Below are 24,374 nucleotides of genomic sequence, written 5' to 3' on the forward strand. Positions count from 1 at the left end.
TACAGTTTTTTTCTGAGTACTTTATGGGTCCGAGTCCGACGATAAATCCGTTTTAATAATTTATGTTCACTTTAGAAGTTTTTTTTTTTTTTTTTTTTTTTTTTTTTTAATAATTTTAGCATTGTTTTTCAGTTTTTTAAATAATCTCGTTGTCCAAGGTAAGGAAATATAAACAGCTGCAATACCTTGATATTTTTCATAGTGCAACGTTACCGAGCAAGGCAGCGTTGTCTTCGTCCAAACACCAGCAGATGGCACCAGAGATCAATCTATCCACTGACAGGACGGTTTATTTTTGTCTTCTGTACGTGTGGCGTTCATGTTTGTATTTCTCAATCATCACTGCAGCACATTACTTGGGAGATGCGTACAATATAAAAATACAGCTTAATGTTATGGCTTTAAAGCGATGCAGTATAACCCTTCACTTTTTTGTTTTCTTTTTTTTTTTCCTTCACGTGACCAACCAATAAGAAGCCGGATTTCAGACCCCACCTCCTGTCAACAGACAAAATGGGCCAATAGGAGCAGACCATAGCACAGGAGGGAGACCAGAGCCATGTGGAGCTAAGGTTGAGCTAGTCTGGTTGGGCAAGTCGGCATCGTTCTGTACTACACATATAACGTGGTGAAATTAAATAACACGTTATTTATATATTTTTGTTGTTTTTTTCTTCTTGTCTTTCTTTCTTTTCTTTCTTGTTTTAAAAATTGATTCCAGGGTGCTGTCTTAAGAGAAGACAAGGAAATTGCAGGAGTAAAAACGTAACATTTGTAAGTAAAATACATATTCAGAAAAGAAACGCATGCCACTTTTTAAATAAATTGTGCTATCTATTTTAAAGTTGGTACAAAAATCTGTTGTGTACATGTGTTTGTCTGCTAATAAGAACCTGTGTGCGCTAATTATCTGAGAGCTTTGAGTGGGTTGCGTCAATGCACGGCTCTGGCTGCTCGCTGTATTTGGTAAATAAGGTTTGACCTCGTGGGGAGAGGGAGAGAGTCAAACTGGATTAAACGCTGGCAGCAGGAGCAGCAGCAGCAGGAGGAGGAACGGTAGGGCGAGCAATAAACAACTTGCGACTCCTGCTGCTATTAGACCCCCTCCCTTGGGGAGTACAGCTTTGTCACCATATTTAAATAAAGATTTAATAGTTTGACTCGTCCTCTCCGTTGACCTCGTTTGACAGAGTTGCAGAGACAAGCGGGGACGCTGCACTACAGCTGGTGAGTGTCCGCTAGTGTACACCCAAATGTTAGCATGCAGTGGATAATGTATTCCATCAGATATGTGGGATAATTTTGCGTCCTAGTCCAGTTACAGTCGTTTTCTGTGTTGCTTCGACCTCCAAATGCTTCAACGTGCCAAATCCTCTGCAGCGCGTGCTGACGTGCCCGACGTCCATTTCTGCTCTCATACTTCTGCAAACTTTAGCGACGCAGCAGGAATTTACTGTTCACGAATACCAAAAAAGCTAGCATCACTGTTGTTTTGTTACTGCTTTTCACTCTTTTGTGGTTCATAGCAGCTGTAATGTATATGTATTTTAAATACCAGTTCACGACGTGGCATGCATTTGTTATTGTTGAGGCTCGTGGCAACACGCCCACGAGGAAGTTAAACGGAGATTATTAACAGTTTACATGTTGCGTTTAAGTGAGGTATTGCGTTGGGGCTAGCCTGATAATTGTGACGTTCATACAAACGCATTCAATAATAGATAGGAACAGACTCAAGTCATAAAATTTATATTAAATTTCACTTAATATCATGTTAGTTGTGTTTTTATCTATGTATACGATGTAGGAGTAATTGTATCTGCTCATATTAAAGGGTAATGTGTTAAAAAAAAAAAAACGACCTAGACCAGCTACGTATATTGCGTGAATCAAACATGAAAATCTACACTTTACTATGCTTACATGACTATTGATTTTTTTTATTTGTGCATAATATCTAGCAAGTCACAAGACATTTTAGCTAAAAACTTAATCTGACGTCGTTAGGTTTGTGTTTCTGAAAAGATAAACAAGAGAAAATGTTTTTTAACGTGTTAGGCTGAACATTAGCCGTGTCTCTTTAGAATCTAAAAGTACAGACTTCCTAATTATAGGTAGGTTGTCACTTTTTAAAACACAAGTGCTTCTAGGTAGATTTTTGCTTTTCTGAAAGTCAAATATTGGCAGTAGCCTCTTAGTTGCCAAAAGTTCATTCAGTTGTAAACAACACAGACACAGTGTTTTCCGACATTTCCCTTGGAAAAAAAAACCACCCACAAGTTCCACAAGATAAAGTGTTGGAGTTGATTGAGAAGTTTGTTTTCCTAATAGCAATTAAAATTGAATGGGGAATAAAAGTGAGGCAATGAAGTGCAATATTTTTTAAACAACCTGTTAAGTTTGTTCCTCTGCCTTATTGTGCGCAAACAGGTGCTAGAACCAAACCTACTCATGAAGCCATCTGCTTCACACTTTCTGTATTAAATTGAAATATTAAACAATTTTTTAGCTCAGCAGATAGTTTTCCTGTTCATTAGATAATTAATCTAGCGCTCAAAAGACAAATGCTTAATTCTGCTGCTTCCTCTATCTGGACGATGCACTGCTCCTCTTAGTTCACACATCAGTTTCTTTTTCATTTGCAGCAGTTTTGATTTAGAAATACAGACTTTTTCTGTTTTGTGACATGGTTTCTTGCACGTTTCCCTTGTTAGTGTTAGTGAGTGATGCTGCTCTTCTGGTCGCTGTTGAATCACCGCTTCATGGAAATGGGAAAGTCATATCCTACTTTTCTCCTCGGGATCAGTGAATAAAGGCGGTGACAGGGGGCTTTCATTTGGCCATGAAGTGAACCAAATGGTATTCAGTTATAGATGTGCACTCATTCTTGCAGTGCCTGGCTATTTTAATATCAGTGAGTCACTGGCTCACAGACGAACAGCCGAAGAGTTCAGACAACTGAGGTTCAGTGTATTGTGACCAATTCACTGTCAGTGTGCTTTTAAAAATAACTGTTAGTTATCCCCTGACACCTGGGAGCTTTCCTTTTGCTGCATTTTCTTCAGGTTAAGATTCACGCAAAACATTCTCCTCTATTTCTGATGTTTGATTTATTAAAAAGGAAACAGTTGGAACACACCTACTTACGTAACACGCCCACACCGGCACATGAGAGTTGCTCAATAGATTGTTTTGCAACAAACACTAAGATCAGCTGTGTCAGAATCTGGAGGTGAAATTTACAGCCATAGGGGTCAAACAGTGTTTTCATTTTGAAGTGTGCTGTAGAAGTGAAGACATGCAGATTAAGGATTGATGAAGTCTAACTTCCTGCATCCTTTGGGCGTCTTCATGGAGTAGACATCTTTGCTTCTGTACCAACATGATATCCAGCTGACTAGAGGATCATGCGTGATCTTGCTACTCTGCTGTGCTGACTCAGCACCAGGATAATTGTTTAGAAAATAAATGGCAATAAAAGGTCATTGATATAATAAGGCATATTTAGCCGTACTTAAAGTTCTTCACACGCAACATTTGGGAACTAGGATGAAAAAGTAACGCATGGCTTAAGAAAAAGACAACATGTAAAGTCCAAGATACAGTGCTTTGCAAGAGAGGAATGTGCAGTCCCAGTCCAGTTTTGATATGATTAAATTTAGCTGCTGCAAAAAAGCAAATAATGTAACAGAACTGAGACTTGGAGCCAACATTATGTTTTTCTTGGAGCTTGTTCAAGATATATGATGCATAAATACTGAACACTGCTACTCCATGGTCAGATTTGACTGTTGGGACGAGAGGCAGAGCAGTCAGATGTTCTAAGGTAGTGATTTTGCTTTATATAGTTCAGTTTTTGATAGAATAACATTAGTTGTAGCTTTATAAAAAGTATGTAAGTCCCTCATTGTCAAAGGAGAAATATGTTGCTGTTAACTGGTATCTACATGTTGTGGACTGGAGTCTGAAACATTCCCAGTACTTTTTAAAAGCTGATGTCATTGTAAGATCAGCTTCAGTGCCATGTTGTTTTTAAAATCATGACTACCAAGGAAAAATGGCACAGTTGTATTATTTTTATCATCTTTATTTTTCAAAACAAGCTTTTTATTATGCATGAACTTGCTTTCTTGGGATTTTTATAAACATCTTTTTTTTGTGGGTGACATAATATGTGCAGTACAGTGACTTATGGGAAATAGCCCAAGCGCACAACATCAAGACAGCAACAGGAGGATTGAATAGTTGCACAATTGCTATACGGGTTATGTGGTCCATCTGATTTTTTTAAAGTTTTATTGAATGAAGAACTCAGTTCCATTCACAGCTTTGGAAGACAAAAACACAAGAGGGTTTGTCAGCAGGTCAGCAGTAGCATATTTGGTACAGGACGTCTGTAATTGGGGGAAAGATGTGGTCAGAGAAAGAGAGAGAAAGCATTGATGCCTGTAACAAACTGACCTGCTCAGTACAACAACAACAACAAAGAAAACCAACATTTTATCAAGTTTAGAAATGAATTATTTAAAATATACTTTGAGATTATATTTAACTGCAAATAAATTAGTTTATCAGTACACTTGCATAACTTTTAGGAAGGTGAATTATTTAATACTTACTACACATTTAAAACAAGTATCTAACATGATATTTTAACAAGTTTAAAGCACATTTTTTGGTACCAACCCTTAATTGACCCAGTCCCTATCATTGTGTTTGGCAGTGATGGTGGAGATGGAAGACTGCTCTGTATTTCCAGAGATCCTTTGTGTAGATATGATGAAGAACCCATAAAATAGATTTTATAAAACATGGATTAGCATCTGGTTTTAAAGGTAAAGTCACTAGACCAGACTTGCATGCATTATTTTTAATAGTCAGCATGGGGTGACTATGCTGGTGACCAAAATAAGTTAGAGCTAATGAAACCTGTGGGAAATGTTCTGACTTCTAGGGGATTCATCTTTAAAGTTCACCTTTATGCTCTCAGTGGATTGAGATCCTCTTTTCTGCATTTCATTATGGGCTGTATTGTGATCCATAGCTTCTCAAGCCACCCCCAAGTGGACACTTGTGGAACTGCAGGTTTTTGCATTCTCACATAGCTTCTGGAGTTTGCTGCTTCGGTATTACAGTGTTGTGGACCACTGTGTAAACGGACACACTTATACAGCGCTGTTCTTTCTTGTTAACTCTGACATTTCAAAGTGGTGCTGTCAGCTTCTGTTACAAACAACTTTGCCTCAACATCACGCCTCTGTGATATTTATGTCATAGACTGTATATAGAGTGGACAGTGTGGCCCCACCATTTATCATTGTACGGTTTTGAAGCCAAAATACCCCCGTCACAGGCGCAGCCATTGTAGCAGTTTGCAGTCAGAGTCTGCGCAGTAGAGACGATGAGGGATTCTGGGAGAATCTGAGTGGAGCTGGGTGACTAAAATAATATTTTTTTTTCTTTCGAGAGTCTTATCACTTCTTGACTCAACCTCCCGACATATTTCACCATCCCTGAAAAAAGTACACGAGAATGGCAGCTGTCAATCACCGTTAAATGTTACGTAAAACCTTGTTTTCACCCTCGTATAACTAATGAAAACGAAACTTTTCAGAAAAAAGAAGACTTGAATAAAAGACAACCAAATGATATCTTCAAATCACCACAACAAACAGACGTGAGAAACATTACAGAGGTGTTTTGATTTTTTAAAGTTTGACCACAGCCCATCTGGAATGACTGGAAAGCCGGATTTTTTAAACCTGTACTGCAGCCAGCCACCAGGGGGAGCAGTTTTTGTGGCGACCTCAACTTTGAGCCTATCAAGATGACATCCATTTTTTTTACAGTCTATTATTTATGTAGGCTTCCTGCCGCCTTGAACAGACAGTGTGCAATAATAACCTGTGCTGGATCAATGGTTTTAACATTGTTAACATCTGATATAACGACCGCATTGTATTTACTTATCTATTATGACGCGTGCTGCTGACCTTTAAATAAAGGTTTAAAAATAAACAAATAAATTAAAACATTATGGTTTCAACTAAACATTTTATAAATGTACTCATCTGCAAGATGACATGGAGGTGGTTTTCAGTTTTTTTGTTTTAAATGCATGAAGGACAGAAACATTTGTCACACAAGATAAAAAATGTTGTGACCTTGGATAACCCAGTGTGGGCTCATTATGTGTGTGTGCTTAGTCATGTGCTGAGTCAGTCCATATTTTACCATAATGCAGCACAGTTTCTTCACTTTTCTTTTCTGAATGTTTATTAACAGTATTCTTGACCCAAGTTATTCACCTGATCTAAAGTAAGACAGTTTTAAGAAAATGAGACTTTTTTTTACCAACTAGAGCTGTGCTCCTTGTATCTTCTTAGGTGAGAAGAAATCTCTAAATCCCTGCTTCAAATGTTACTTGAGAACTTCACGTCTATCCTTTTGAAGCTGTAGTCTCGCTGTTAATCTTTTGTGTCACCAAACACACCAACCCCTGTCTTCAGCCCCCAGTCGGCAAAATACACAGAGCAGCCCTAAAGGAGGACCAATGACCCACTTACTGACTTACTCTGTGTGTGTGTGTGTGTGTGTGTGTGTGTGTGTGTGTGTGTGTGTGTGTGTGTGTGTGTGTGTGTGCGCGCGCAGCAGCAAAACACACACCCTCACATTGTGCTCCCACTCTTTCAAGAACGGCTTTTTCCATTGGCCCAAATCCCAGCCTAGCTGTGTCGAAGCACGCCGTCACACCCACAGAGCACCTGTATCATAGCACAGAAACAAACACACTTCATGAGGCTGCAGCTTGTGACTTAGAGGAATGCAGTAGGTGCTTTGTTGCTTAGATAAGAAACAGGGAAATGACAGAAGTGAGCCTTGGATGAACTTTAAGTTTTATTTTAGGGCATTGTAAACTCTCAGTGTGTCTTAACGAGCCATTTGCTATCAGTCTGTCATAACTGTTTGTTAAGAAGAGATAATGAAACCATTCTTGTGGAGACAGTGGAAAGGCTGTAGATTCATGGACTGATTGGGTTTTATCTCAGGTAACGTAATTGTGAAAAGTAAAGAGTGCATTTAAACCTTACATATAAACCAGCCACGTGCACTCACATTGGCAAATGTGCAAACACAGTCTCCACCCCAACACCCGCCACTTTTTTAGATCCAGTTCCGTATCGCATGCACTTATCTTCCCAGCACACGCATTCACAACATTCTCCCTTTCTTTGTGTGTGTGTGTGCACTGTGCTAATTCAGGGATAGCAGGTCACAAGTATTTTTAGACAAAATATTCATGTCATCCTCAGCTGTGTGAGTTTGTGAGTGTGTGTTCCTCAGCAGGAGAATATGTTTACGACAGTCACTAAGTGTCTTTAAGTTTGAGTCCGTCCTAATGACTTTGTGCTCGTGTACTGCCAACTTCACATCACACTTTCAGACATTTGACATCTTGCTTTATGAACAGCACATCCCCCCCTCACTGTGGAAGATCTAAATATGGAAGCAGATGTTACATAACCAAAGGTGTTACTGACCCACCTGTCTTTCATGCCTTTTTAAACTTTCTCTTGTGTCTGTAGGCAATCATGGCGGGCGACATGAAGTTACTGATGCGAGGCTTGGCCAAGTTGAGCCAGGCCATTGTAGAAACTCAGAGCAGCACCCTACGAAGTGGGACAGGTACACTCAGCACACCTGGATAAATCTCTAATACAAAAGAGTGCACCCTGTTGGTTTTCTGTTTTAAATAGTGTCATTTAATTTAGTTTAACTTTCAGGATTTCTCTTACTGACTCCAGGGACTAGCTTGTTTGCGATCAGTGTTGTACATTGGAACATTTAGCTAGCTATTGCAGGAGCTTAAATGATATGCTAGCTTGTGATTAGCTGTAGTCCTTACCTTGAAAAAAGCAGACAAAAATTCACTTATTTACTGGATTGTAGTCTGTTAAAGAAAAAAAACCTCACAAATGGTTTATTAATTTATTTGAGTGAATTATGGGTCAACAAACTCACTTTTTGAAAATATAGCAAACATGCTAGCAAGATAAAGAGTTCACAAGAATGATTTAGTTTCATTGCAGTCTTATGTACAATGAAGATGCTTTCACCTAAATTTATGTTCATAAGAGGTCATTTAATTGTATCACAACCTATGCTAGCTAACCTGCTACCTTCAGTTCACCATGCTAACAGGTGGCTAGCACAACCTCTCAGCTTGCGAAACTTCCTAGTTATACATTTTAATGTGTAAGACTTAAAATCAAGAACTAAACACAATATTACATTTGCTTTGAATATACTTTCTGGAACATAAAGCCTCTAAATAAAATTCACAAGTCATTTAGTTGATTCGGATTTTCAAAAAGGAAGTGCATAAGTCATGAGTTTTGGACACAGACCAAATAAATGTACTGATTTCTTTTCTTTATAAACATATTTGATTTATTTCAAATTAAACTTTAATATATTCCAGTGACTAAGAACTAATTAATTGCAAAAATAAGATTATGTTGTGTGAAGTGAACAGAAAAGCTTTGAACAGTTGTTTTTTTGTCGGTAACTCAGGAGTCCCAGGCGTTGGTGCTGCAGTCCAGAGTGTCCAATCAGCTGCAGAGCAAGGCCTCTCTGCCGCCATGATAAAAATGCAGGTATGTGTGTATGAAATTCAAATCTCAGACCTTTTACTGAAATTAATGCCAAAGGATGTGTACATTTTAACTTGTGATAAACTGGTCATGTTTGTGTCTGTAGGAACTGTCAGGCCAGCAGCAGGCGTCTTCAACAGAGTCTGAGTTTGACTTTCCTCAGGATGAGAGTGAATTTACTGCTTCAGAGTTCAGAGAGGAAGGTGCAGACTTCACAGCAGATCCAACAGGAAGTGGTGCCGACCCAGGAGCCAATCCTGGCACAGCAGGATCAGGAGCAAGTGGGAAAGGGTCGTTGTTTGAAGGATACAAAGATCCCAGCAAACAGTTCAGTGGCCCCATCAGATCTTACCACCACGAAGCCAGGTCTGATAAATTATCTTACTGAACTTTTAGCCTAACCTACTGATGTTTTATGATACATTAAGATAAGTGCTTTTACTCTGACTGTGGCAGACATCTCATTGGGCATCATCATCTCACCAGGAACTGGGGACAGCTGTACAGTCAGCATCAGATCAGTCAGATCAGGAGTTACCATCAGGACCCGTCAACGGTTGGGGGGCTGACAGCTGAAGACATCGAGAAAACACGACAGACCAAGAGAACTGATGGCAAACCACACAAACAGATGGTAACACCTGTTCCTCAGCTGTTATACTTTGAGAATTAAAACATGTTTTAAAGGAGATGTGAGTATTTACCTTTTCATGCACAATTTTTCTTCTTCAGCTGAGTGAGAGAGCCAGAGAGAGGAAAGTGCCGGTGACTCGGCTCGGCAGACTTGCCAACTTTGGAGGTACAATAAACTAATCCTTTGTTGATCTGTCTGAGTTTGGGCTGATTTTACTTCTCTACTTTAATTCATTGTGAATTCATTCTGAACATCAATAATATCATACTCAATCAAACATTATGTGGCTTGTTGTGTTTGCCATTAAATGTCAGAAAGCTGCTAAAATGAGACAGAATTGGGCTGCCAGAGCTCTGTAAACTAATCCTAACCTTGTAATCCTAAGCCTAACAAACCATCTCCTCAAAAAGCTGGGGTTGCTGGGTACAGCATAGCTGGTATTGGTATTTCAGTGCATAACCTTGTCATGGTCTTTGTAACACCAGCACAACAGCACAGAAGACCTCTGAATGTATGTTCAGCATTAAGAGACACAAAGACAGGCTAATAGACAGAAAATAAGATGAACGGAAACTCACAAGCAAAAAACTTCAACTTAACCTTATACTGATTTGGCTGAGTAGATTCAGGCCATTATAATAATAATTAAAAGGATTTATAGAAGCCACTGAGCTGATGTTGTGCTTTATCATGATGTCTTTTCTCAAAGCACGTCAGCTCTTACACATACAAATAAAAAGCTAATTCAAATCCAGCTTAACAAAAGACCATTGAGTATAATTTGAGGCAAAAGAAACAATTTCAAATAGATACAATTTGAATGTTAAATGTAATATTTATTTGATTCATGAATTTATGACTTCTAAAATGTCTTTTAAATTTAAACTTAATCAGAAAAAAATAGTTTTGGCAAGTTTTGCTCTTTGTTGGTATCAATACAACACATAGGAGGGCAGCTTGCGCCATTAAAACCCCATCATCTTGAGTAATATACATAGAAAAACTAGAGATAGACCGAAATTGATTTTTTGGGGCTGATACCGATACTGATTATTAGTAGGCAAGGAGGCCGATAACCGATAGTTGCAGTCAAAGTGAAAATATTGGTGTAAAAAGTTTTGAACAATACAAACTCCAACACTTAATTGTCAAATGCCTTCAAGTATATGTTTATTAAACAGCTCCCAGGCTCAGCAGCATGTTTCATAAAGTTAAATGAAAACGTAAAAAAATAAATGGCTAAAGTTTTCTACAGTAAATTAAGTTTTCCATTTTTTTTATGTAACTGCAATAAAACTGGACAAAACTGAGTTTGTGCTGCCTTTTACAGGCATTTAATGCAATTGAATTAGTTTTATGTTTGGTTTTATATGACTGATTTTAAATGACCATCTAGGGCTTCCATAGTGTAGACAGGGAGAAATTCTATGCAGAGAAGCATCAGAGCTGAAACAACACAGTTTTGAATGGGTTTCATATCGACCGTCGGATTAAAAAAAGCCCCCAAACAGTCAAATATCGGCCCCGATAATCGGCCCGGCCATTAATCGGTCTATCCCTTGTAAAAACCCTCAAAGATCAGTTATATTCACATCATAAACAAAGAATGTGTTTGAATTTATATTGAATGTTATGTTATTGTAAGCTAATGATTGCAACATAAACATAGATCTTTATATAATTTAGTATTCAGACAGAATGTTTTACACCAATAGGGCAAAAAAGTTTCCCCCAAAATAAGTTCACACTCAGCCTCAGACATAAATCAACATGACAGATAACCACTTGTAAATCAGCAGCTTGTCGTTCCTCTTCAGTCTGATGATGGATAAGTGAACAGGTGGTAGAAAGTTGGCTGAAAAAGCTAAAAGTGCAGAGTGGCAGCAAACTGTGCACAGATATCAGCCCAGATCAGAGTCTCTGATAAGTTTTTAATGCACCATCAGCACACAGATATGCAGCAGAGTTTTAGCTGAAAAACAAATGAGACTTGAGAGGAGAAGTGAGATACAAGACAAAGCAGAGCAGAGTGAATGCAGCATGTCGGCAGCTGTGACATTTAGGAGGTGTTTTGGACGGGAGGGTTGGGAGAATGTGGCCTTAACCTGTCCTTTACTCTGCTGCTTGTACACTACAAAGTAAGAGGAAGTTATTTCTTTGTTTTCATTCTTTCTGGGTACATTGTTTTTACTGGTTACTAAAATAAGTGATGAAGTTACGCCCTGCAACTACCCTTACTACTTTGGAGAAGGACGGTACTCCTGTGTTTTTCCTGTCCAGAGAGCAGATTAAGGGACAGCAGTCTACAAACAAGTTGCTATCTAAGATGATTGGCAGACACGTGTGCTTGTGCTGGAAAAAAATGTGTCACTCAAACACTGAGGGAAACACTGATCCCTGTTTGGCTCGGGGTTGCACACGTTGGGATTGCACAGAGATAGTGTGGCATGATGCTGGCTCATCTTGTTTCTTAGATGTATGTTCCAGTGAGCCTCATGAAGCTGCAGGGAGGAAAACAGGAAGATGACACAGTACTTGAGGAGGGAAAGATGAGATAACGGAGCCTCAGGTTACACCAGGCAACATGTGCTCGCAGCTCAACACATTTCTCAGGATTTGTTTTGCACATGGACGTTCGCTCTGATCCAGCCTCTCTCCCAACAAAAGAGACGATGACATATTCTCGGTTGATAATGAAACTCTGAAATGGTCACCCTGCATGGACTGAAAGCAGACTCTGTCCTGATTTGTGCTCTCACAGCGGGTCTCAGATTTGTCGCTTCAGAGGCTGCTGACTAGGTGGTTATGTAATGCTGAGTTATGTAAGGTAGAGACAAGGCTTGGAGGATCCGTGTCAAAAATAGTCTCCGAGTTAGGGAGATTCATTTTTTGTATTCATTGTTTCCCCAAAAATGTTATTTATATGTTGAAAAATTATTTTTTGACAGAGTTATCAATCTTCAGAGATGCCAGCTCTGTGTATTTATAGACCTGTCAAACACAGGTGAAATGTGCTCACAGCTTTGTGGTGTAGATGCCTTTGAGGCCGCTGATTGACACGTTCGACCCCCCAGTGCCGCACTCTGTTCTCCTTTCAGTTCTTACAAATAACCTTACAATTCAACTCAAATTTTGCTCTGCCTGTTTATGTCTTGGGTTTTGTTTTCACTCAGTCAATGTACTTTGTTCGGTTCTGATTTTCTACTTTGTATTATAAGTCAGAATTTCTGATTGTTTCTTCTGTTTCTGTTTGTTTCCACCAGGTCTAGCTGTCGGTCTGAGCATCGGAGCTCTTGCTGAAGTTGCCAAAAAGAGCATTAGACTCAATGGTGTGGAAGGTATCGTGGACTAACAACACTAAATTGCTTTTAGTGTATGAAGAACATATACAGGACATACAGGCTCTTTAAAGAAGTTGTCATGGCCGTGTTTAAGCGCTTGTGCCTGTGAGGACAGGTCTGTCTGTATTTGTTTACCTCTGGCTCATATCAGGACCATTCAGTGATTTCCAAACTGTGTGTTCCTGTTGAAAAGCTGACATCATCTGTCAGCGCCCATCCTTCATGCGTGTTTTTACATGCTACACACTATTTGTTTGACAACAGAGGGCAATTAAGCCACCTCCCCTTCCTGCAGACAGACAATCCTGCACCGCGCAGCGAGCCAGCTTATCTCTAAACAGAGCTAATCTGAGACAGCGTAAGGCCTTCAATCTGCGGCATTTGTGCATCTGTTTGTGGCTGTTTATGTGTGTGGCTTAATCCCAGCAGCGACACTCCCAACACACTCGTAAGTGTGTGTGTGTGTGGGTGGAGTAAATCTCTTTTAAAGCTTCTGTCGGCTGCTTCGGTCACACTGAAACACACTACCTGATGACCTACTGACACATATATATGCACAGACACGTCTGCTGATGTATAGACACAAACATATGTGATTGGATCACAGATGAAACTTTTGATCAGTGCAACTGTAGAGTGCACATATATATCATATTCGAGGCTCTAAACTCTGATTTCACTTTGAAACCATGCTGCAAAAGGGGACAATATGCCATTTTTTCATAAAATCTTAATCATGTGTGTTTTGTGTTCCTGCAGGTGACAGTAAGAAAGGTGTCCTGGACTCCAGCCCCTTCCTGTCTGAAGCCAACGCTGAACGCATCGTCAGAACTCTGTGCAAAGTCAGGGGAGCTGCATTAAAACTGGGACAGATGCTCAGTATTCAAGGTGGGTGATACCTCAGAAATATACAGAGAGAGAAAAGAGTTTGGAGACCTGGAGAGGGAGAGGAGGTGGGGATGAAAAAGAGGAAGGGAGCAGCATGGAAATGAGACAGAACAAAAGGGAGAAGACAGAGGAAGTCACCATCCTGTCAACACGTCTTACACTGCCTGGTTTTATGTTGCAACAATACTGTCACAAAGAAACTCAAATAAAGTATTTCCACAAGTTGCAGATGCCACGTTTTCCCGTAGAAATTAATTTCTCTACTTCTATAAGGTGAATCTGTTAAAGTAATAAACCCATGATTATGGACCGTACACTGCAAAAACTGGCACAGAAATTAGTTTTTCTTTCACTACATGTCAAGAGTTTAAGTTTTGGTCTGCTGTAAAGGATCAAGTTACATAAAAAGCAGCAGCAGGAGAAGAAGAAAGGACGTTTGGCTGCCTGTTGTTTGCTAAACAGGTTTCAGCTCAGCAGGCTGACCTTATGTTCATGTGTGAGGTTATTTGTAGAACTGGCACAGAGTTACTACTATCTCCATCGCGGTGACAAGTTTGGCCGTAAATGAGTTAAAGGTCACAATAGTTTTCTATAGCTGGACTCACACTCACACACATGTATAAATACTTTCCGTAGAGAGGGAGATTTATGGTCTTACAGAATGAAAGGTGGCTGAGGCCATCGAAACACGAGCAGAGGACATTTTATCTGGAGGATGATTATCACCACTCTGTTCTCTGCCAACAGCTGACATTTAGCTGTCAGGGCATGAATGTATATATGACCGGATGATTGTGCTTCCAACCATTGTTCCCTTTAGCACCAATCCAAAGGAGCTTTAAAGTCTGATGTTGTTACTACATAACAGTTATTCAAACCGAGGAATCTGATTGGACAAGAGGCACTCTGTGAATTCTGATACTGAGTATAACAGCACAGGACTTCTACATCGATCTTTCCTCGCCTTGAGTGTCGTAAAGGTTATTCAGTTACATCACATGCAGCTTGTACAACTGTTTTATAAAACAAATATCACTCTGAAGGTCATGCTGTCCACTTTCATTTTCTTATAATCAAACTAGAAAAGCAGTCAGAGAGCGCAGACCTCTGCCAAGCAAATTGTGATTGTCACTCAACACTTTAGTCCTACTTTAATGTTATACTTCCTTTCAGCAGACTGTCTGCTACAATTTGGTGTTAGTTGCAGGTTTGTACGATGATTTGTTACCTGACAGTGTTGAAGATTATGATGACCCAGTACATATTTCATATTCCAGATGTTAGTATCTAGAATATTGGCAGGATCTGAATCATACTTTTATATCTGTCAGAAATTATGGTGACCTTGTCTTGTTTTGCAAAAGCAATCCGACCATTTTTCGTGGAGTTATATACACATATGGTGAAAACGGCCCTATCTCACAATGATGAAGAATTCTTAAAAAAAAAATCCTGAATCCAGATGGTGATCCGGATCACCTCCTAAATTTAATAAATTCCTCCTTATCTCATTTTGAACATTTCCTGAAAATTTCCGTTTGTTACTTTTTGAGTTATGTTGTTCACAGACAAACTCCCAGAAACACAACCTCCTTGGCAGAGGTAACGATAGCTGTGTGATAATCCTTTGGTACACCAGATTTTTTGGTGATTTCTCTCCTCTGTTGACTGATTTTTGTGATATTCAGACTGGTCAATCCCTGCTGTTTTGTGTGTTGCAGATGATGCATTCATCAACCCTCAACTTGCCAAGATTTTTGATCGTGTGAGACAGAGTGCTGACTTCATGCCAATCAAACAAATGACAGTAAGAGTCTTTTTCCTCTGCTTTATTTTTTTCTCTTTGTATTTTGTATTTCTGCCAACTATTTCTATCTGTCTGTAGAAAGCACTGAACAGCGATCTGGGTCCAAACTGGAGAGACAAGCTGGAGTCGTTTGAGGAGCGCCCATTTGCAGCAGCGTCCATCGGCCAAGTCCACTTGGCTAGGATGAAGGATGGCAGGGAGGTGGCCATGAAAATACAGGTACAGTGTGAACACGTGTGTGTACACAGTACATTCTCATGTTATCAAGTTAAACACTGCCACTATAGCGTGTCCCACATGTTTTTATCGCTGCTATTTACAGCTTTTCAAGAAAAATAAGGCATGAATCTGATCTCTATGGACTGTTTACAGCCTTTATAAAAGAGAAAGAAAGACGAAGAGCCCTGGTTTACTCCACACATAAAAGGGCCACCGGTCTGACTCTCATCCATTTGCAGCATGTCACCTTACACTTCCTTCTCCCAGAATTTTGTTAATCTTTTTGGTTGTTCATGAAAAAGCAAAAAAATTGAAATCAATATTGTTAAAACTTCACAAGACTCATATTCATTGCAGTGACCTCTAAGTAGAGGGTATCCGCCGGGTCTTAAAAAGTATTAAAAGTTGATAAATCAATTGTGGGAAAATTAAGGCCCTTAAAAAGTATTAAAAAGTCTTAATCATGATGTTATGAGGTATTACATTTTATTGGTATTCAAGCTTTGACTCCAAAAGTATCCATGAATATTTATTTTCCTCCTTGCGACTGTTACAAACTAATCTGACATGCCAGACAGACAATTCCATATCGGCCACAGAAATAGTCCGTCTGGTTGGAAAATGTTTTCAGGGTCTGAACCTTCAAAAGTAACCACACCTGGTGATTGGACGATCATTCTGCTCGTCACACTCATCACAGACCAGCGTGAGGATCTAGAAAAAGCTTTAGCATCTCAAAATATTTCTCTCTAGATCATAAGAGTTTCTCAAGCCTCCTGAGAAAATTTCTCGCACTTTGATGACCTGGGGTTTTGGATTCTTATGATTTAGGGAAGGCTTCCCCCAGCTTCTCCTGATCTCAGTTGTTTTAGAAAAAATTTTCTTTGTTAAAATCCCCTTTTTACTGGATACAACACGATGAGATAAGATATTTATCTATACAGTTACATGGCGTTGTTGTTTGAAATGTGACAACAAGCAAAGTTGTAATTTTGTGAGGCGCGGGCTATACGTAGCGCTAGCAGCCCAACATATCCGTAGGCTAAAGTGATATCAAACTCAGTTTGTACAGTAGTTTAGTAGCCGATCGTATGTATTTTATGCAAGTTGGCCTTAAATAACTGTTACTTGTTGTGGTAATGGGAATGTCAATTAACCTGCCTTTAGTTTCATTTATACTTTCAAGCTTTATTCCTTCTCAGCTTACACAATTTATTTTAAAATGAAAACTACAATCATCAAAGATCGGTTGCTAACAGCAGCTTAAAGTCGCAATAAGGTCTTAAGACTTTTTGAAAGGTTTTTTAAAAAGTCTTAAAAAGGTATTAAATTTAACCTCAGGATTTCAGCATATACCCTGAAGTATGATTATCAGTAAAAACACCTCGAACATTGCGCCATGTTTTCTCTCATTATATGTCAAGACTTTAACTAATAAATTGAATAGCTTTTATTAATTGTCTTTTTCTGTCTGTCTTCAGTACCCCGGTGTAGCTCAGAGTATCAACAGTGATGTCAACAACTTAATGACAGTGCTGAACATGAGCAACGCCCTGCCTGAAGGTACACATATTCACTTATTACACTTTGTTACATCATAAACATAAATACAACCACCTCCTCATCTGATTTGGTCTCATTTTTCCTTCTTGTTTCCTGTGTAACACGCTCTTTAACTAAAACTCATTGTCACATGTTAGGGTGTCTGCCATCCTCTCCCTGATTGTTGATGTCTTTGTTTTTTTCCCCCCAGGTCTGTTTCCTGAGCACCTGATAGATGTGATGAGAAAGGAACTGGCACTGGAGTGTGATTATGTCAGAGAAGCTAAATGTGCAAGAAGATTCAGGTGGGTTATAAATCTGAAAGTGTTCATTAAAACAGTCTACAAAGTCTGTTCCTGAAAAAAGAAAGCTCTCTGTTCTTGTTCAGTGCATTAAATAATGCATGTTTACAAATGGCTTCTGCTGTGAAAAAAAGGATCTGAATTTTTGCTGTAATAGTATAATTGGAAAAAAAATGGCTCAGTAAAGGATTGAAGGATTGAACTGTTATTTTGACACTGCGATTTATTATGTGTAGTGGATGGAATTAATGGCGGGAATGTGGCACGCTCCTCGTGTAAAAACTTGTCATGTATTAGAAACAGATGTCTGGTCATTTCTAGCATCCGTCTCCTGAACAATTAATAAAATTTAAACTGACATCGTTATATAATCAAATGCAATTTTCAAATCACAAAGGCTGCAACTGAAAAAATCAAAATAAAAGTTTGAAGTGCATTTACTTTAGTTTGTGTTTCGTTACTGATGAGAGATCAGTAAGATTTTTTTATAATTAATGTTAATACTTTTGTCCAGAGTGTGTTTCTTTTCCATTTTATAAAAAAAGTGCTCTCCACATGTTGACATATTTCAGTGGTTGAGCCAGAGATTTGGTCTAAATTACATCACTGCACCCTATTTAGTGTGAGATTCATAGAAGATATAATTCATATTTATTTTGATTGGTAATGGTAATTACATTACACATCTCCAAGGCTTGGAGTTAAATCAATCAGTCAGTATTATACTGTGATTGTAATAGTTAAATCAGGATATGTTATTCCTATCAATTCATGATTCAATTCATCTCATTTCATCATAACATGTAGGCCTGGTCTACGGGAAAGAATTGTTTATATGTTGACAGTATCCTTTGTTGTGTTGGTCATACTATGGTTTTACCACAGTATGATCAACTAACGGTTTGTTGCTTGTGTTCAGTGAATAATGTAGAAGTTAAATCATTCAGACCTAGTCACTTTTCTTAAATTTTTGAAAGTCTTTCCAATCAAACCAACACTGCAGCCGATTTACTTTACAGCGTTCTGCCACTTTTCTAAAAGCATGATTATGAGTTCACTAAGTAGAAAAGTCTTAAAAAGCAGCACTATTTCTGGTCTTCAGCATTCCTATCACATTGAAGTGGCTGCTTGCATCTTTGAGCGCCATCTTCTGGGCAAAATACAGTAACACGACAGAAATCATCACCGGTAAACTGATTGCACTGGACAGTTCATATGTGATGACAATAAAGGTAGTCAAAGTGAGTCATTTTCAAATTAACAATATAATGTAAAAAACAGTTTTGTAGCATTTTTGTTGACTTGTTGAAGAATTTTATGTACCAGTGCTATTTTAAAAAATGGCAATCGTTGACGAGTCATCTTAAAACATCCGTCAAATCAGATGTTACTCACCCTTAACTCCCTGATCTTTTTAAAATGTGATCTTCTGGGGGTTTGTCAAGATTTTAATGTCAACTTACAGCTTTCCTTCCATAATTGATCATATTTTTGGTTCGCAGTGAAAGCCTCTACTATCAGCCTTTAAAACTAAGATTAGATTCTCTATTCTGTCCTGTAACTATATAACTGACCTATGAGTGATTCATCTTTGTCTGACGCAGAGAGCTTCTACAGGACCAATCGTTCTTCTACGTCCCTGAGGTGATAGACGAGCTGAGCAGCAGTCATGTCCTGACAACGGAGCTGGTCGCTGGGTTTCCCCTGGACCAGGCTGAAAACCTCTCACAGGACCTGAAGAACGAGGTACAGCAGATGAAACAGAAGTAGAAAGGCTCTTTTTACTGATTGTTGTGTGTGTGTCTTCTGAAAAGGAAAGCATTAATTGTTGTAGGACTTGTGCCCGTCTCATTCATGCTTTTTGGGGCAATAAACCTACTGCTTCAGCCTCCACATGTCCCCCTTCCACCCAGTCCATGCTTTATAATACCAGTAAGTTTGAAAAACAAAAAATGATGTGATACTAATGAAATTTATGTTTCTTTGTGTTTCAGATTTGTTTGAACATCCTGACGTTGTGCCTCAGAGAGCTGTTTGAATTCAGGTACATGCAGACTGATCCAAACTGGTCAAACTTCTTCTATGATCCACAGACACACAGGGTGAGTCTGTCTCCTGGCTGATTACTTACTCATCATTACTAACATCAATAAAACATACTGCACTGACAGATTTCTGGGTACAAAGGACAAGAATTTATTTTAGGACTGGATTTTTCTGTAGGTTGCGCTCTTGGACTTTGGAGCCACGAGAGAATTTGATACTAGTTTCACAGATGTCTACATCGAGGTGAGAGCACTCTGCCTCCACTTTTCATTTTTATGTCATATAAATGTTATTCTACATCTGACTTACTGTTTGTTATAAAATCTGTAAACATTACTCACACAGGATTCATGTAATCTTTATGTCGATTCAGAATTTGTAAATTTATTTTGATGAAAGAAGCTTTAACCTTTAAAGGTAGTAACATCACATCCTGTTTGTGTTTGCAGATCATCCGCTCAGCTGCTGAGGGCAACAGAGAGGGAGTTCTGAAGAAATCTATTGAGATGAAATTCCTGACTGGCTATGAGTCCAAGGTAGTGATTGGAAAAGCTGTTCTTTCAGTTTACTGAATCAGTAGAATCAGTTCATTGATAAAGTGATTCCTTCAAAAGATTCATTCACCGAATCGTTCAGTACTGGCTCCATCTGTAAATTAGAGATTAATAAGCTGGAACACAGGCAAACATTTAGTTCTGCATGAGAGGGAGATGTAGGAGCTTGAGCAACACTTATGGTCTAGAGAGAGACACGAGACAGCGCAGGGGGGAGTGCACCTGAAGTTGAAAAGTCTTTTAATAAGTGATTCAATTCAGTTCATTCACCTGAAAGGTTCGTTTGTTTTAAAAGAGTCCTTCTTGAAAGACACTTCACTGGTCCTGGGTAAAGACCTCTTTATATGACTGCACGGCTGTGTTCCAATTCAGAGGCTGAATTTTAAGACCGATAACCTCACAGCGGTGCGCCGAAAGTTGTCCTATTTCAGAGGCTCCTCCAAAATGCGGCCAACGAATCAGGCCTTTTTTTCGGGTCCCGCAAAGGACTGATTCAATAAATCCTTCTTAGCGTCACATATCCCAAGATTCATTGCTCAAGTGACGAAGATGATGGACACAGCCAGACCCCAGAAGGACTCCTGTTTTATCCAGTTGTGAAGGAATTCTGGCAACAACTATGTGATTGTATTATAAAACATTGAAGAAGATTTTGTTTTGCTGTTGTTGCTTAACTCTTACACGTACATTGTGGTTCTTTACTCCATCAAAAAAAAAATATATATATAATAAAATACTTCAAAATTAATTGTAAAAAACAGACCGCTTTAAATGTAAGGTTTTGTTTTATGTGTTTGAAAAGTAATGTAAGCCTGACAGGTGAGGACGGTGCTGCGTGACGTTGAGAGTGACAAACAGGAAATGCTCTGTCAACCAGAATTCAGTTTGGCCCTTGTGCTCTGCACAGCCTACAAAGGCTGGGTCCCTGAAGGCTGTGGCCTTCACAGGCCGCAGACCCTGAATTGGGACACAGCCCACGCCTCTCTGTCTTTCAAAACTGCAACCTAGTGTTCTTTTATCTTATGAGACTTAATGCTCTTTGTGTGTTTTTCTTCTGCTTCCAGACGATGATAAATGCCCATGTGGATGCAGTTATGATCCTTGGTGAGGCCTTTGCTTCCACAGACACCTTTGAGTTTGGTTCTCAGTCCACCACTGAGAGAATCCACAACCTGATCCCTGTGATGCTCAAACATCGGCTCACCCCACCTCCTGAGGAGACGTACTCTCTGCACCGTAAGATGGGGGGCTCGTTCCTCATCTGCTCCAGGCTCAATGCAAAGCTGCAGTGTAAGGACATGTTCCAGAGGGCCTATGAGAAGTACTGGGAAGGCCGCACACCCCCTTCTAAGTCAGCCTGAGTCTGTCACTGTCTGTCAGGTAGTTCAATCGACAGAACCTGGGGCCAACAGCTAAGTACGAGTCAGCAGTGTGAAGACTTCGAGGCTACGTTACCCATCCTTCATCAGCCATGGGGTAAACCATTGTGGACAATTCCACATGCTTATCAAGCTCTTGAAAGGCACACAAATGGGAAATCGTAATTTCTTGTAGGAATGGAAGCAGCATCATGTTATTTGGAGTGCATCAAGGCCAAACTCTGAGATGGAATAACGTAGGAAAACAGCCTTGTTCCACCAAGAGACGGTGTTAAATGAATGTGAAAAAGTTGGAATTTTACCCCTCTCTCGTGCTTTCAGCAGGACTTTTGAGTTTGCTTCTTGTGTTTTGTATTGCTGTGTTTTGTTGAGCTTTTCGAAATTGCACCAACAGCGCTGTGTTTTGCAGTTTTCCAGAAATGTCACAGATAACATCCCTCCACAGTGCTCTCCACTTTGTGTCAACTCACAGTCACAGAAAAATGGTACCAGCACCAACCTGTGTGGCGCACACGTGTTTCTGTTCCTGCTGTTTGTCAGATAAGTTTGATATGATTTTCTGTAAATGGAAATTCAGAATATTAATGTAGCACTTCCTATTTGGATTCAGGTTTTTGATGCTGCAAAGTGATCAATCGAAGGTTAAACAGTTTGGGGAAAGGAGTCTCCACCAGACAGATTTTGGCATTCACGCACAAGAAAAGGTCTGACTAGCTTGTTTTTGCAGTCTTTATTCTGTGTAAACCTTTCAGACTTTGCCTGCTGTTTATAGCTTTTGGACAAGTTGCTTTTATAAACTATAAATCTATTCAAATGACTGTTACTATGACAATCAAATCCATGTGTGGTATGTTTCTGTTATTGCTAATTACGGCCATCCAGTCAGATAACTTTGTCTACAGATAGTTGAATTAAGCCCATAAATACCAACAGAAATGTTAACATTGTGGCTGTGTTGTTTTAATTCCCTCAGATACAATACTGATGCAGATTTTTTAAAAACACTCGAGCATGATTTTCCTCTATACAGCGTTAGTGGGATTTTTTTGACACAGAAATGAAACCCTTTGGATCCATGTTACACCAAGGGGAGGTGAGGTCCCTTATCAGCATGGCCAGTGCTCTACCATGAATGTTAATGAACTACAGCGATGGAAGAAGCTGACCTTGATATTGCACATGCCCAACTAAATCGGCCAGCCTCAGTTCCACACATCATCCGTCTCTCCATGCCTCTTTGAGGTGAGAAATCCTTCATCACCTGGCTGATGTGTGCCTGTGAAAGTTCTCCTCGCTCTGCTGTGTGAATACAGTTAAACTGGTGTCTGGTGTGAAAATCAGAATGAAAGAAAAGATATGAAAAAGGACAAAAAAAGAAAAAAATCAAGGTGCCTGTAGTCCCCAGTGGAAGAATTTTAGCTAGAAATGTTAACTTTGTATTTCATATCAAGACTTGGTGAAAATATGGTTTAAATTTTGTAACTGAAATGCATTCTCTGCAGAAAGTTGTGATGAAAGTATTGTATGAAAGAGTAAATTTTTGATCTATACTTGTCATGTGGCTCTTTGTGGTTTTGTGTGGGTGGTTTTTAATGTGTCAAATCTTTTCTTCAGCTCTGCAGTAGAAACAAAAAAAGTGTTTGCAGTTTTAAAAAAGATATGCAATAGCTGTACTGTATATGTTACTTAGTTTTCTCCATAAATTATGCCCTAGAAATAAGAAGTGGAAAATGCATATTTTAAAAAAAGAAAACTTGGGTAGAGCTTGACCGAGTGCTCCTGTTCCTTATTTAGCAATGTCTTGGACAGCGATGGAGGAATTGGCAGAGAGCCTTGGAAAATACAAACATACTCAATCTGGTACCCATGCAAACTAATCTGTTTAGTGCTGTTACTAACTTGACTTTCAAAATTTTGTCCCAAGCTTAGAAAAGCATTCACATTCCTCCACTATTAACAAAGAAAGTTTCATCCTTCACCTGTTGCAATTCACATCAGCGTCCAGCAGGTGGTGGTGGTGTTGTTTCAGTACAAACAAACCAAAAGTTCACATAGCAAACCTCAAACCCTGTTATCATCCCAGACTTGGAGCCAAACAGACAATTATATGAAACTCATTTAGCTCTGTTTACTGTGTGGTGCTTCATCATTCTTTATTAGACACTCTCCTATTAGCAGAGGTGGGAGGAATTAGAGTGACTGATGGTTACACAAAGCAGCAGTGGTCATTAGATGAAAGTAGGCTCATACTAGAGATGAGTTGTGCTAGCCAAACAGAGCTTAATGACTTCAGATGTACACACACTTGAGCCTGTAAATACACATTTAAGGATAAGTAAGTAATGCCCTCATTTTTTCCTGCCAACTCAATCCAGATAACTGTCTGATTCTCCCTGAAAGGACTTAGTTGTCTCATGCTGGTACAATTATGCCAAAATATTCATGCAACTTCATTAATTCCTTCCAAATACCATCTGTTGTATTCCTTCTGGAGGTTTTCTAAAGCTGTATTCTGAAGACATTTGTCCCCCAGACAGGAATGCAGGCCTTCAAATATCTTAACCATGCTGCCATGACCCAAGGGAATTCAAAAAATAAAACCAAGGGTTGCAAACTTGTGCTGTTGCCGTGTTACATCTTAGTGGTCCTGAATGTGTTTTGACGTTGCATCTTTGCAGAGCTGAAGTGGAAAATCTCACCTCTGGTTGTGTTTACATAATGGAAATGGTAGTGGGAGTGTTAGGGGGGATGTTGTGTGTCTAGTTGTCTGGCCAGAGAGAGAAAGCAGTGACAAATCCTTATTTGGTGAGGGAGGAGAGTAAGCAAGTCTGGGCTCAGAGCTTTTAGGCACTGTCACACTGTCATGGGCAGTTTTCCTAAGTGATACTTGCTTTTATCACAAACATACCACCGAGAGTGATTAATTGAATGTTTTATTGTTGCTGTGGAAACTATTTTTCACAGAGGTGTAAAGTACAAAAGTGCCCTTTCTACCATTTAAGCTGAGT

At 39.3% G+C, this 24,374-nt stretch overlaps 1 protein-coding gene across 2 annotated transcripts; it reads left to right on the plus strand.

Annotated features, from left to right (window-relative positions):
• Positions 1–972: 972 nt before the first annotated feature.
• On the plus strand, positions 973–22,904 carry LOC141801958 (atypical kinase COQ8A, mitochondrial-like). Of its 2 annotated transcripts, none has more exons than XM_074685311.1 (17): positions 973–1,227; positions 7,587–7,686; positions 8,575–8,657; positions 8,761–9,020; positions 9,141–9,288; positions 9,387–9,453; positions 12,552–12,626; positions 13,389–13,517; positions 15,239–15,324; positions 15,403–15,543; positions 17,025–17,106; positions 17,297–17,390; positions 18,992–19,133; positions 19,382–19,489; positions 19,611–19,676; positions 19,883–19,969; positions 21,052–22,903. In XM_074685311.1, the coding sequence occupies exons 2-17, from the start codon at positions 7,593–7,595 to the stop codon at positions 21,346–21,348; spliced, it is 1,959 nt and encodes a 652-aa protein (XP_074541412.1). In that variant the 5' UTR covers positions 973–1,227; positions 7,587–7,592; the 3' UTR covers positions 21,349–22,903. The 2 variants fall into 2 exon arrangements, with proteins under 2 accessions (XP_074541412.1, XP_074541413.1); XM_074685312.1 differs by having other exon boundaries at positions 1,156–1,227; positions 9,111–9,288; positions 21,052–22,904.
• Positions 22,905–24,374: the final 1,470 nt, after the last annotated feature.

The sequence above is a fragment of the Halichoeres trimaculatus genome, unplaced genomic scaffold (genome assembly GCF_033239565.1).
Source record: "Halichoeres trimaculatus isolate MK-OKI-2021-1 unplaced genomic scaffold, fHalTri1.1 fHalTri1_scaffold_13, whole genome shotgun sequence".
NCBI lineage: Eukaryota > Metazoa > Chordata > Actinopteri > Labriformes > Labridae > Halichoeres > Halichoeres trimaculatus.